Source organism: Myripristis murdjan, chromosome 24, assembly GCF_902150065.1.
Source record: "Myripristis murdjan chromosome 24, fMyrMur1.1, whole genome shotgun sequence".
NCBI classification, from domain to species: Eukaryota; Metazoa; Chordata; class Actinopteri; order Holocentriformes; family Holocentridae; genus Myripristis; species Myripristis murdjan.
Window position 1 is genome coordinate 2,308,839 of NC_044003.1, and position 12,799 is coordinate 2,321,637.

At 46.3% G+C, this 12,799-nt stretch overlaps 1 protein-coding gene across 1 annotated transcript; it reads right to left on the reverse strand.

The window, feature by feature from the left end:
* Positions 1-552: 552 nt before the first annotated feature.
* On the reverse strand, positions 553-12,531 carry LOC115356445 (protein NLRC3-like). The gene is made up of 8 exons (XM_030047614.1): positions 12,417-12,531; positions 10,149-10,227; positions 9,753-9,981; positions 5,009-6,779; positions 3,913-4,086; positions 3,585-3,758; positions 3,367-3,413; positions 553-3,158 (listed from the first exon to the last, which is right to left on the reverse strand). The coding sequence occupies exons 1-8, from the start codon at positions 12,482-12,484 to the stop codon at positions 2,629-2,631; spliced, it is 3,072 nt and encodes a 1,023-aa protein (XP_029903474.1). The 5' UTR covers positions 12,485-12,531; the 3' UTR covers positions 553-2,628.
* Positions 12,532-12,799: the final 268 nt, after the last annotated feature.

Sequence of the window (12,799 nt, forward strand, 5' to 3'; positions counted from 1 at the left end):
TGGTCATTTTGGGTGACAGGCCACAAGGTGCAGCTGGTGAGTTTGGCAGTGGGAGTCGTGGCAGTGTCAGGGTGGAGAAGTAGTCACTCGGCTGTGGGCCGGAAGTGACCGGTGGTGGACAGGTGTCAGGACCACGGCTGAAGAGGAGTGTTTAAAATGGTGTAAAACACACACCGTCTCAAACTTGCAGCTAGAACTTTATTAAACAAGACGACGGTACAGTCTGCTCAGGATCTTCCTCAGGTGACTGACATGTTCTTATACAGGGCAGTCACCTGCCAAAGAAATCTGAAGCACCACAGAGGTTTATTAACAGCATTAACAGCATTAACGGAATACACAATCAGATAAATGTCTTGCAGCATTAAAGAACAAAACTTATATGATGATGTAGCATTGATCATTTTATGCAGAATACCTTTAACAAGCGTAACTTCATTACACTTTTAAACACCTCAATAACATAATCACAAGAGTTTAAAATTAAAAACAATCAATCAATCAACTGAAAATGAAATCTCTGATGTGGAGGTCTATCATTAAATTGTTATCTATTTAGAATTTGTTTTGTTTTAGTTTGTAAGTTTGTGTGTGTGAGTGTATTAGATATGCACACGAGTCGTTTTTTGCAAGTTTAAGTCGAGTCTTACGTCTCTTATGGCTGTAATGAGCGTTTTATATCATTGGCTGCATCGCTGTGTCTAAGCTATTCAAAGCATCTACACCACTAGTATCACTCTTTTAAAATTTTTTTTAAAAGTATTTTACAATAAAAGAATATATATAATTGATGGAAGCTGTCGGGTTCTCTTTTCTTTCTGTTTGAAACAGCTCTTTGTCTACTGGCTTTGTCCCTGACTATCTTAAAACTGCTTGTGTGGACCCACTGTTAGAAAACATGGACTGGATCCCTCCCTCACATAAAACTACAGCGCAATTTCCAAATGACATTTTATAATCAGACAATTTTGGAAAAAATAGTGTTTAAACAATGTCTCTCTGCGCTGGAAGGTAACAGCATTTGTGAAAAGTGTCAGTCTGGGTTCCTGAAGAATCGCAGCACTGAGACGGCTCCAAGTTACTGATGGCCTCTCATTGGCTGCTGATGGCGGCATGTGCTGCGTTCTCGTGGTCTTGGACCTCAGCGCAGAACACGACTGATCACAGCCTCCTGTCACACAGACTGAGGCTCTGGCTGGGGATTTCTGGAACAGCTTCAGAACGACTACCTGTCGGAGGCTCAGAGTCTCTGTGAATAACTGTGTCTCTCCAGTTTCTTCTGTTACAGTATGGTGTGCCTCAGGGGTCAGTTTTGGGACCAATTTCATTTTCTTTATACATGCTTCCTCTTGGGCAAATTATTCCTACACGACGGTTCCTTTCGTTATTATGCTGATGATACGCATCAAGTATGCACGCATCTTGTCACATCCTGTCTTGTGCTTTCTTGTTTCCTTGTTCGTCTCTGGTGTGTTTCAGCTCTGTGTTCAGTTCTGTCTTTGTCGGTTCATGGTGTGTGTTTGCCTTGCCTGTTTTCAGAGTCTCTGAGTTCCTGTGTTAACCTGCCTTAAATATATTAAATATGTTAAATGCTGCAGGCCTGCCTGGTCTCCTGAATTTGGGTCCTCCTGCTCTGCTGCATGCAACAGAACCTCAAGTCTCAAGTGACTGTGTGTGCAATTTCAGTTAGTTAGCTAGTTAGTTAGTTAGTTAGCTAGTTAGTTAGTTAGTTGGTTGCTTTTAGGTATAGCCATAATCCTTCTGGCAGGGGGACTACCAATGGAAATTAGCCTTTTGGCTATAATTGGGTGCATTTACTGTCTTTTAAAATGTTTATTAATGTACACTGTCCCTCTCTAACAAATAAAGGTTAAAGAAAGAAAGAAAGAAAGTTAGTTAGTTTACTTTATTGATAGCAGAAGGTAAAATTGGCTTGCAGCGAGTCATTCATACAAGACAAAAAAGACGAAAAAAAAAAACACATAAATCCACAAGTTCATCAATATCAATATCATCACATTTTGAGCTTGACCTCAATGGAGTGCAAAGTGGAAAGCCTTAAAGTGCATAGTGCAACATATCATTATGCCATCATGAGCACTGACCCAACAACGTCGTTGTCGTCACCACCATCACCATCATCATCATCATCACCGTCATCATCATCCTCAACAGCATCACTGTCATCCTTGTCAAAGAACAACTAACCTAGTTCTTATTAAGCTGTATGATGGCTGCAGGAATGAAATTGGATCTGTGTCTTTTGGTTTTTTGGCTCCTAGGTACGTTGTACCTGCGACCCGATGGAGGAGCTGAAATTCACTGCAAAAAGGGTGAGCTCTATCACCTAGAATGGAACCAGTCAGCCGCTGTAGTTGTCTCATATATAGGGCTTCTGGGCTAAGCTGTGTCTCGCCAATAATTCTGCAAGACACAGCTTAGCCCATTTCAGTACAAGTCCAAGTTCCAAACTCAAATCCCCATCTCTGGTATGTGTGTGTATGTGTGTGTGTGTATGTTTATGTGTATGTGTATGTGTATGTGTGTGTGTGTGTGTGTGTGTGTGTGTGTGTGTGTGTGTGTGTGTGTGTGTGTGTGTTTCTCCACACAGGAGGCGACTCTCACTCCTCAAATCTCACACAGAGACACTGAGGAGTCATATTCCCAAATCTCAAACCCAAAGTACAGAGGCTCGGTGAAGGTGGTGTTGAAGGTGTGGAGGTGGATCAGTGTGTCAGAGGAGACGCTGTAGAAGGACAGAGAGCCAGCAGGCCAGTCCAGATACACTGCCACTCTGTTAGAGTGGGGGCGGACAGGAATGGCTGTTCCTCTGTTATTGTGTCTGGCAGAGAAACCATAATCAGAGCAGATCAGAGTCCAGGACTTGTCATTTCTGCCAAGCGCACAGTCTTCACTGTTTCCTTTCCTGCTGATTCCTCTGTAAGTCACTGATATATAAACTCTTCCTTTCTTCTCGACCTCCCAGTAGCAGCGACCAGTCAGACCATCTCTACACAGGATCTGTCTCCAGAAGTCAAACCTCTCTGGGTGATCAGGATATGGCTGCTCCTCTGTCACTGCTGTTGCCTTCCTGTTGTCCTCAGACAGGACGAGGTTTCTGTGAGCTGTGTTTGTGTCCAGTTTGAGTTCACAGGAATCTGATGGAGAGAACAAGACACAACAGACCTGCTGTGGTTACGCATAAATATTAAAGGAATAAAAGATTGTCTTTGTCGTTGATGGTCAATTTTTTTTGGCTGGTTCAACAGGTAGAATCAGCTGAGAAGCAGAAACTGCAGCTGCAGCATCTAAGCAGCTGAATGTTTGCTGCTTTGTGTTCAGGAGTCAAATTAAATCCAAACTTACACTTCCTCAGACCTGGTTTCAACCACTGCTCTCCACCATGGTCCACCCTGGAGGAAGAAACAGAGTCAGAGCAGCAGATTCTCTTTGATGATGGAAACATGGGCAGTAAATAACCTTCCCTATGAAGGATTTAGCAGACCACATCACTCATATCCACCATTCAACATGAAACAATATTCCTCAGCCCTCTGTAAGACATTGTGTGTGTCTCTCCATACCTGAGAGCCTCCAGTCTCCAGGTTGGATCCTCCAGTCCAGCAGAGAGCAGCTTCACTCCTGAGTCTCCTGGATGATTGTAGCTCAGGTCCAGCTCTCTCAGATGGGAGGGGTTGGAGCTCAGAACTGAGGCCAGAGAAGCACAGCCTTCCTGTGTGAGCAGACAGCCTGACAGCCTGCACACCATCACAAACACAATCAGTCCACCACATCATCTGCTTTGTGTTTTCACAAAAACCTACACAGGTTAGGAATTTGATCAGTGACATGAAGCTGCATGCAAATCAGGACTGAACTGGTCATGTGTTGAGCAGGTTGAGGAATCCTGACCTGAGAGTCTCCAGTCTGCAGTGTGGACTCTCCAGTCCAGCAGAGAGCAGCTTCACTCCTGAATCCTGCAGCTGGTTGTTACTCAGGTCCAGCTCTCTCAGACTAGAGGACTGGGAGCTGAGAACTGAGGCCAGAGCTGCACAACTTCTCTCTGACAGATTACACACACTCAGCCTGAGGAGAAAGTAAAGATGAAAACAAAAATATAACACCTATGGTGTGTCTCAAATCGCGCACTTCCGTTAGTGCACTGTCTGTAAGTACACATAGCTGACAGTACACTTACTGGCACAGTGCGCGAATTTCGACAGTGAAGGGTGTCTCAACTGGCGCACTTCCCGTTGTGCACTTACTGGAAATGACGATTGCCACAGCTTCTTCTTCTTCTCCTCCTCTCTAATTCCGAACGGAGATTTGCCCCCAACCCCCTACCTCCTGGTGCTGCAGCCGACAGTCGGCATCAGGCGAGCCGGACGCGGCACCGGCCGCTAACCTGTCAGATCCGGCAGACCTGACCTTGTGGGCGTGGTACCGGCCGGTGCCGCGGCCAGTGCTGGACATGTACACATCCTATTTCAAAATAAAAGCATCACCACTGCTTTAAGGTATTAGAGTTTTATTTTTGTTAACAACCGGAAGTGACTGTACTTTGCACAATCGCTAGCTTGAGAGTTATCCGAAAACATCGAAGCAGTTTTCAAAAATGACCGTATTTGGACAAACTGACCACATATTTGGAATCTATGTGGTTACTTTCTCGCCTGAAAAAAAAAAAAAAAAAACTTAATAAAGTGACATATTAACAATCGTAAAACGAAAACTCAAGACAGCTTTTTTAGGTAGCTACTTCCGGTCAGTGGTGCTGTTAGGATGAGAAGTGTCCATCGTTCCACACTCAACTTTTTGACCGTTTTGAGTGTACATCCGGGTATTTGTAGTGCACTTAATTTTGTTAGTATTTTCAGTGTGAACGCACTTATGCACTCAAAATACTAAGTGTAAGTGCAGAAGTGCGCTATTTGAGACACACCACTAGTTTTCTCTTGTGGAGATAATATGTTATGTGTTAAATATGTCCAGGTATCAATGAACCTACACAGATTTCTTGGAGGCTTTGACAAGTGGCAGCAGCCCAAGAAGAGCGTCCTCTGAAGCAGAGTATTTCTTCAGGTCAAACACCTCCAGATCTTCTTCCGATGACAGTAAGATGAAGACCAGAGCTGACCACTGAGCAGGGGACAGTTTATCTGTGGAGAGTCGTCCTGAACTCAGGTGCTGTTGGATCTCCTCCACTAGAGAATGGTCATTCAGCTCATTCAGACAGTGGAACAGGTTGATGCTTCTCTCTGGAGAGGAACTGTCACTGATCTTCTCCTTGATGAACTGGACTGTTTCCTGATTGGTCTGTGAGCTACTTCCTGTCTGTGTCAGCAGGCCTCGTAGGAGAGTCTGATTGGTCTGCAGGGAAAGACCCAGGAGGAAGCGCAGGAACAAGTCCAGGTGTCCATTTGGACTCTGTAAGGCCTTGTCCACAGCACTCTGGTAGAGGTGTTTTAGTTGGGAGGTTGATTGTCCTTCTGCCAGCAGATTGACTCCAGAGTTGATGAATGTCACAAAGACATGAAGAGCAGCCAGAAACTCCTGAACGCTCAGATGGACGAAGCAGAAAACCTTGTCCTGGTACAGGCCACGCTCCTCTTTAAAGATCTGTGTGAACACTCCTGAGTACACTGAGGCTGCTCTGATATCAATGCCACACTCTGCCAGGTCTGCTTCATAGAAGATCAGGTTGCCTTTCTCCAGCTCCTCAAAAGCCAGTTTTCCCAGAGACAGGATCATCTCCCTGGTCTCTGGAGTCCAGTGTGGATCTGTCTCAGCTCCCCCATGATACTTGACGTTCTGCACTTTGGACTGAACCACCAGGAAGTGGATGTACATCTCAGTCAGTGTCTTGGGCAGGTCTTCTCCATCATTGGTTTTCAACACATCCTCCAGAACTGTAGCAGTGATCCAGCAGAAGACTGGGATGTGGCACATGATGTGGAGGCTTCGTGACGTCTTGATGTGGGAGATGATTCTGCTGGCCTGCTTCTTATCTCTGAATCTTTTTCTGAAGTATTCCTCCTTCTGTGGGTCAGTGAAGCCTCTCACCTCTGTCACCATGCCAACGCACTCAGGAGGGATCTGATTGGCCGCTGCGGGTCGTGTGGTTATCCAGAGGCAGGCAGAGGGAAGCAGGTTCCCCTTGATGAGGTTTGTCAGCAGAACGTCCACTGAGGTGGACTCTGTAACATCAGTCAGGATCTGGTTGTTCTTGAAGTCCAGAGGAAGTCGACACTCATCCAGACCATCAAAGATCAACACAACCTGGAACTGCTCAAACCTGCTGATTCCTGCTTCTTTGGTCTCAGTGAAGAAGTGATGAAGAAGTTCCACCAAGCTCAACTTTCTCCCTCTCAGCAGATTCAGCTCTCTGAAAGTGAATGGAAATGTGAAGTGGACATGCTGGTTGGCTTTGTGTTCAGCCCAGTCCAGAGTGAACTTCTGTGTTAAGACTGTTTTCCCAATGCCAGCCACTCCCTTTGTCATCACTGTTCTGATTGGTTGATCTCTTCCAGGTAAAGGTTTAAAGATGTCTTCACATTTGATTGGTGTTTCTGGTCTGGCTAGTTTCCTAGATGCTGTTTCAATCTGTCTGACCTCATGTTCCTCATTGAGCTCTCCACTCTCTCCCTCTGTGATGTACAGCTCTGTGTAGATCTGATTCAGAGGTGTTGGGTTTCCTGCTTTAGCAATCCCCTCAAACAAACACTCAAACTTCTTCTTCAGGTTAGATCTGAGTTCATGTTGGCACCCTGCGAGAGTTCCTGAATGAATAAACAGATAATAAATAAATAACATCAACAAATGGATATTGTATTAAATTTGAAACATGTCAACATTTCCTTGGAAATGTATCAGTTGGCCCCTATCGACTGTAAGCCAACAACAGTCTGCAGAAACAAACAAAGAGCTGCACATCCTGATGAGGATTTGGGGAGAATAAAGTTCACAGTTTAACAAACAACACAGCGTTGCCTCAGCTGGAGTGCTGCTGATGCTGCCCTGGAGAATTCAGTGGGATGTGACGAGAAAACAGGAGGCCAAGGCAAGCAGGAAGTGGAAAAGCCGCCCACTGAGAAAAATTATAATGTGTAAAAAGTGTCAGAGGCTGATATAACTGAATTAATGGTCTACGATATTTAGCAGATCTTGATATGAAAAAGTGAATTGCAAGGCCAAACAAAGTGTAAAAATGAAATAAGACCACAAAAAGATGAATTCCTTGATTTACAAAAGGTTTGTAGTAGCATTAATGGCATTGTGTGTATAAAAGGTAATCATACTTATTCATTTTTTTTCCACTCCTAGATTTTGCAAGTGCAACTGAAGATGGCCATCAGGGTTGTGCACAGGGCCCGCAACCCTACCACGTAAAAAGCTCTTGCTACAGAAATCTACAGAACCAGATGCTGGGAGGAGGATAGAAGCACGTCAGGAAACTGAAATGATGACAGATGACAGCCAAATGCATCTGGAAGCTGGCATCCCGAGGATGGATATCCTCAGATACTTATTATTATTGGTACTTATTATCTGCATATACTCTTTATAGTGTAAATTATGCTTCATATCTTGCTATCCACTTTGCTGCTGTAATACATGAAATTTCCCCACCGTGGGACTAATAAAGGAATATCTTAGATCAAAAACTACACAAAGAGTTGGTTGCTGGAATGTGCGAACACTCTACCAGACAGGGAAACTAGCTCAAGTCATGAAGGAGATGGAAAGCTATAACATCGAGCTATTAGGAGTGAGTGAAACAAGATGGACAGGCAGTGGCACAAGACAATTAGCAACAGGGCACCAGATATTGTATTCTGGAAGAACAGACGATCACCATAGTAGAGGTGTGGCCATCATCACAACAAAACAGGTTCACAAATACTTATTAGAATGGAAGCCAGTTAATGACAGATTAATCACAGCCAGGTACAACTCCACTTTTGCAAAGTTGACTGTTATAGTCTGCTATGGACCAACAGAGGATTCACTGGATGTGGAAAAAGACACCTTCTATGACAAACTGCAAGAGCTTGTTGATGAAACACCGACACACGATGTGCTCCTCATCATGGGCGATCTAAATGCAAAGGTCAGATCCAACAACAAGGGAAGGGATACCATGGGGAAGCATGGCCTGGGAGACATAAATCACAATGGAGACAGACTAAAATCCTTTTGTCAGGAAAACAGATTAGTGGTAGTAGGAACCATCTTTGAACACAAGAACATCCATAGTATCCAAAGTAACCCGGACATCCCCGGATGGTAAAACAAAGAACCAGATAGACCATATAATTATTAACAACAGATGGAGAAGTAGTCTTCAGGACGTCGTGGTAAGACATGGAGCAGATGTCGGCAGTGACCACTCATTTGTCATGGCAAAGATAAGGTTAAAACTTAGAAAGACCAAGAAGAGAGACCAAAGGGACCCACCACTAAATATAGGAAAACTATACTGACCACCTGTGAGGAACACCTTCCAAATTGAAGTAAGGAACAGGTTTACAACTCGACAAAACCACCAGGAACTGGACCTGTATAATTTCAGTGAAGTTCTCCTCAAAGCTGGAAAGAAAGTATTAGGAACCAGAAGGAAATGACATGAGGTCTGGATATCTGGACACTGAGCAGTCACCTCACACTGCCGGCTGTTCTCACCTCCCTTGTGGATCTGAGGTACAACCATGTTAGAGCCACACATGTGGTGCAGCGCAAGTTTGAAATCACAGTTTCTCTGCCTCAACTGCACCGGTGGAGAGGCTGTTGCTGTTTGCTGCATGTTCTACAGTAGAACCATAGGGCGATGATGAGGATGATGATAAAAAGTAAGACTGCGAGGAGGAAGATGAGGATGGCTGACCTCCTTTGCCCAGGTGTGGCAGGTGTATTAGAGTGACATGAGATGTTTTTCACCTGACTTGGATGGCCTGTTCACCATCAGAATGATTTAAAATAGAATCTACAGTAGAAAATTTGTGCAGTTGCAGTATCTTTGAACTGAAAGTACTAACAATGTGCAATCACTTGAATTGGATTATTTAGAAGCACAACATCAAATGTTGTTTTATACTTTATAACAATAAACACACATTTTTGTCGAAAATGTACTCCCTCAGATTAAATGGCAGCTCTGCTATTCTAATTGGTGAATTGTATCAGAATTGCAACAGAGCTCATTATAATATCAGATGTTAGTAAATCACTGGCTAAACTGGTACCAGTTATTTTGTAGCTCAGGCAGCTGGTTTGCACCTGCCTTAGTAAATCAGGGGGTAAGACTAAGATTTTTTATGAAGCACTTCCTGTCCTTCACATTTGGTTCTTTATGATGTGGAAAAGGAAACAAAAGGCAGAACCTGAACTTGACGGGTTCTGAAGAGTCCCAGGTTGTGGAAGTTCCAGGTTTCCCTTGACAGTGGAAAAGGGCCACATGACATCGATTGAGCTCATAACTGCTGGTGGAAAAACGAGTCCTGACCATGTGCAGCCAAATGTTAAAGGACACAGTTTTCATGGGAACTTTCTGTTCAGCTTTTTACACAAATATTACAAATCAACACTTTAACCAGGCTATCTGTGGGGACTGGGCTCATTTCCCTTCCAACATGGAATGATGAGATCTTGTTTTAGAAATGTCTGTATTTACAGCAGAGGGTAGAAATACAAACATTTCCATTTTCCCATCATTCCTCCTTTCCATCCTGTTAAAGGAGTTGAAAGCCTCTTACTGCTCTGCAGATGCTCAGCCAGCTCCTCCTGCTTCATTCTCCTCAGGAAGTGCAGTGTGATCTGCAGAAAAGCCTCTCTGTTGCTCCACCTCTGCTCTTCCTCCTCACCGTCCAACACCTCCTCATCCTCCCTCTGCCTCTCTAAGCATTCTGGGTAATCTGGCCTCAGAGACCTCTGGAGGTTTTTCAGCTCCTTCTTCACAAAGGTGACCATGTTCTCCTCCAGCAGCTGCGACAGAAAAATAAAAGAATCAGACTTACACATTAAAATCTGGACACAAAACACCAAATCAAATCCAGGTCAAAGAGGCTGAAAGATGTAAAGAGAGCAGCACGGAGACGATTCTGAGCAGAATGGTTGTTTTTCAGTTGGTATGTTGTTGTACATTTACACACCATAAATATGGAGGCCAGGTCAGTTGGATGCTGCTGGGCAGACTGAGCACTGGGAACCTCTGAGCTCTGCTGGTGGACTCTGTGGAGGACACACACACATACACACACACACACACACACACACAGGAAACTCAGTCAACAGAGTCTGAAGGTTGGAACCAATTCTGCATCTCATGACTGTGAATCTGCCCACCGCCTCGACTTTGTTGTCATTTCATCTGATCTCCAGCCGTATGTCTTGGACACTTGGGTGAAGAGAGGGGCTGAGCTGTCAACTGATCACCATCTGGTGGTGAGTTGGATCCACTGGTGGAGGGAGAAGCTTGACAGACCTGACAGGCCCAAACGTATTGTGAGGGTCTGTTGGGAATGTCTGGCCAAACCCTCTGTTGGGGAGGTCTTCAACTCCCACCTCCGGGAGAGCTTCTCCCAGCTCCCGAGGGAGGCTGGGGACATTGAGTCCGAATGGACCATGTTCTCGGCCTCCATTGTTGATGCCACTGTTCGGAGCTGTGGCCACAAGGTCTCTGGTGCTTGTCGTGTCGACAATCCCAGAACCCGGTGGTGGACACCGGAAGTAAGGGATGCTGTCAAGCTGAGGAAGGAGTCCTACAGGTCCATGTTGGCCTGTGGAACACCTGAGGCAGCTGACGGGTACCGGCAGGCCAGGCGTGCCGCAGCTCGAGCAGTGGCGGAGGCAAAGACTCGAAGCTGGGAGGCGTTCGGTGAGACCATGGAGGAGGACTATTGGTCGGCCTCAAAGAAATTCTGGCAAACTGTCCGGCGCCTTAGGAGGGGGAAACAGTACTCTGCCGACACTGTTTACAGTGCAAGTGGTGAACTGTTGACCTCAACTGGAGATATTGTCAGGCAGTGGAAGGAGTACTTTGAGGGTCACCTCAATCCCACCGTCATGTCTTCCGTTAAGGAAGCAAAGGCTGAGGACCCAGAGGTGGAATCGTCCATCACCCAAGCTGAGGTCACTGAGGTAGTTTGCAAGCTCCTCAGTGGCAGGGCGGAGGGGGTGGATGAGATCCGCCCTGAGTATCTCAAATCTCTGGATGTTGTGGGTCTGTCTTGGCTGACATGCCTCTGCAACATCGCGTGGCGGTTGGGGACAGTGCCTCTGGAGTGGAAGACTGGGGTGGTGGTCCCTCTTTTTAAGAAGGGGGACCGGAGGGTGTGTTCCAACTATAGGGGTCTACGCCAGGGTACTGGAGAGGAGGAATCGGCCGATAGTCGAACCTCGGATTCAGGAGGAACAGCACGGTTTTCGTCCTGGCTGTGGAACACTGGACCAGCTCTATACCCTCCGGAGGGTACTCGAGGGTTCATGGGAGTTTGCCCAACCAGTTCACATGAGAAGGCATTCGACCATGTCCCTCGTGGTACCCTGTGAGGAGTGCTCCAGGAGTATGGGGTCCGAGGCCCTTTGCTAAGGGCTGTTCGGTCCCTGTACGACTGGAGCAGGAGCTTGGTTCGCATTGCCGGCAATAAGTCGGACCTGTTCCCAGTGCATACTGGACTCCGGCAGGGCTGCCTTTTATCATCAGTTCTGTTCATAATCTTTATGGACAGAATTTCTAGGTGCAGCCGGGGGGCGGAGGAAGTCCTGTTTGGGTGTCACAGGATTTCATCGCTGCTTTTTGCGGATGATGTTGTCCTGTTGGCTCGTTTGAAGGAGGACCTTCTGCAGGCACTGGGGCGGTTTGCAGCCGAGTGTGAAGCAGCTGGGATGAGAATCTCGACTGGACAAAGGTGGCATGCCCTCTCCGGGTTGGTGGAGTAGTGCTGCCTCAAGTGGAGAAGTTTAAGCAACGCTCTCGATTTACCAGTCAATCTATGTTCCCACCCAGACCTATGGTCATGAGCTTTGGGTAATGACCGAAAGGGCAAGATCACGGATACAAGCAGCCGAAATGAGTTTCCTTCGCAGGGTGGCTGGGCGCTCCCTTAGAGATAGGGTGAGGAGCTCGGTCACTTGGGAGGAGCAGAGCCGCTGCTCCTCCGCATCGAGAGGAACCAGTTGAGGTGGCTGTTTCTTATGCCCCCTGGATGCCTCCCTGGACTATGTCTCTCGGCTGGCCTGGGAACACCTTGGTGTTCCTTCTGAGTAGCTGGCGGAAGTGTCTGGGGAGAGGGAAGTCTGGGTGTCTCTGCTCAGACTGCTGCCCCCGCAACCCGGCCCCGGATAAGTGGCAGACGACGATGACTGTGAATCTGAAACAGAAAAAAACATCTGTTTTATCATCAGTGTGAAATAATTACCCATGATCCGCAGGGTGCCATCTGTCTTTGAATTGAATAGGATGATCCATAGACCAGTCACTCCTCATGGACACACAGCTGGGCTCAGGTTCAGGTTCAGGTTCAGGTCCAGGTTCAGGTTCAGTCCTTCAACACAACACACACAGAGCTTTTCCTGTGAATAATGCTGCTGTGCTGATTTGCCTGCTGAGCTTTGAGATGGAGAACAGTCATGGACAGTCAGAGATCCTCGTCTTACCTCTGAGCTTTGGTCTGGCTGTCATGTTCTCCAGACAGAGTGGTTCTAGAGGCGGGGAACCTCCTCTCTCTCTTCCTAGCCGGTTCCATAGCAGAGCCAACACCTTGACACAAACACAGCGGCTGATTGATGACAACAAGCTTTC

Bases quoted from the DNA above. Each gene is read 5' to 3' on its own strand.
- LOC115356445 (XM_030047614.1), bottom strand. From the start codon at position 12,484: ATGAGGAGTGACTGGTCTATGGATCATCCTATTCAATTCAAAGACAGA. The intron at 9,982-10,148 runs GTGTGTAAATGT...TTTCTGTCGCAG, and splicing joins ACCTGGCCTCCATATTTATG to CTGCTGGAGGAGAACATGGT. The intron at 3,759-3,912 runs GTCAGGATTCCT...GATGGTGTGCAG, and splicing joins TGCAGACTGGAGACTCTCAG to GCTGTCAGGCTGTCTGCTCA.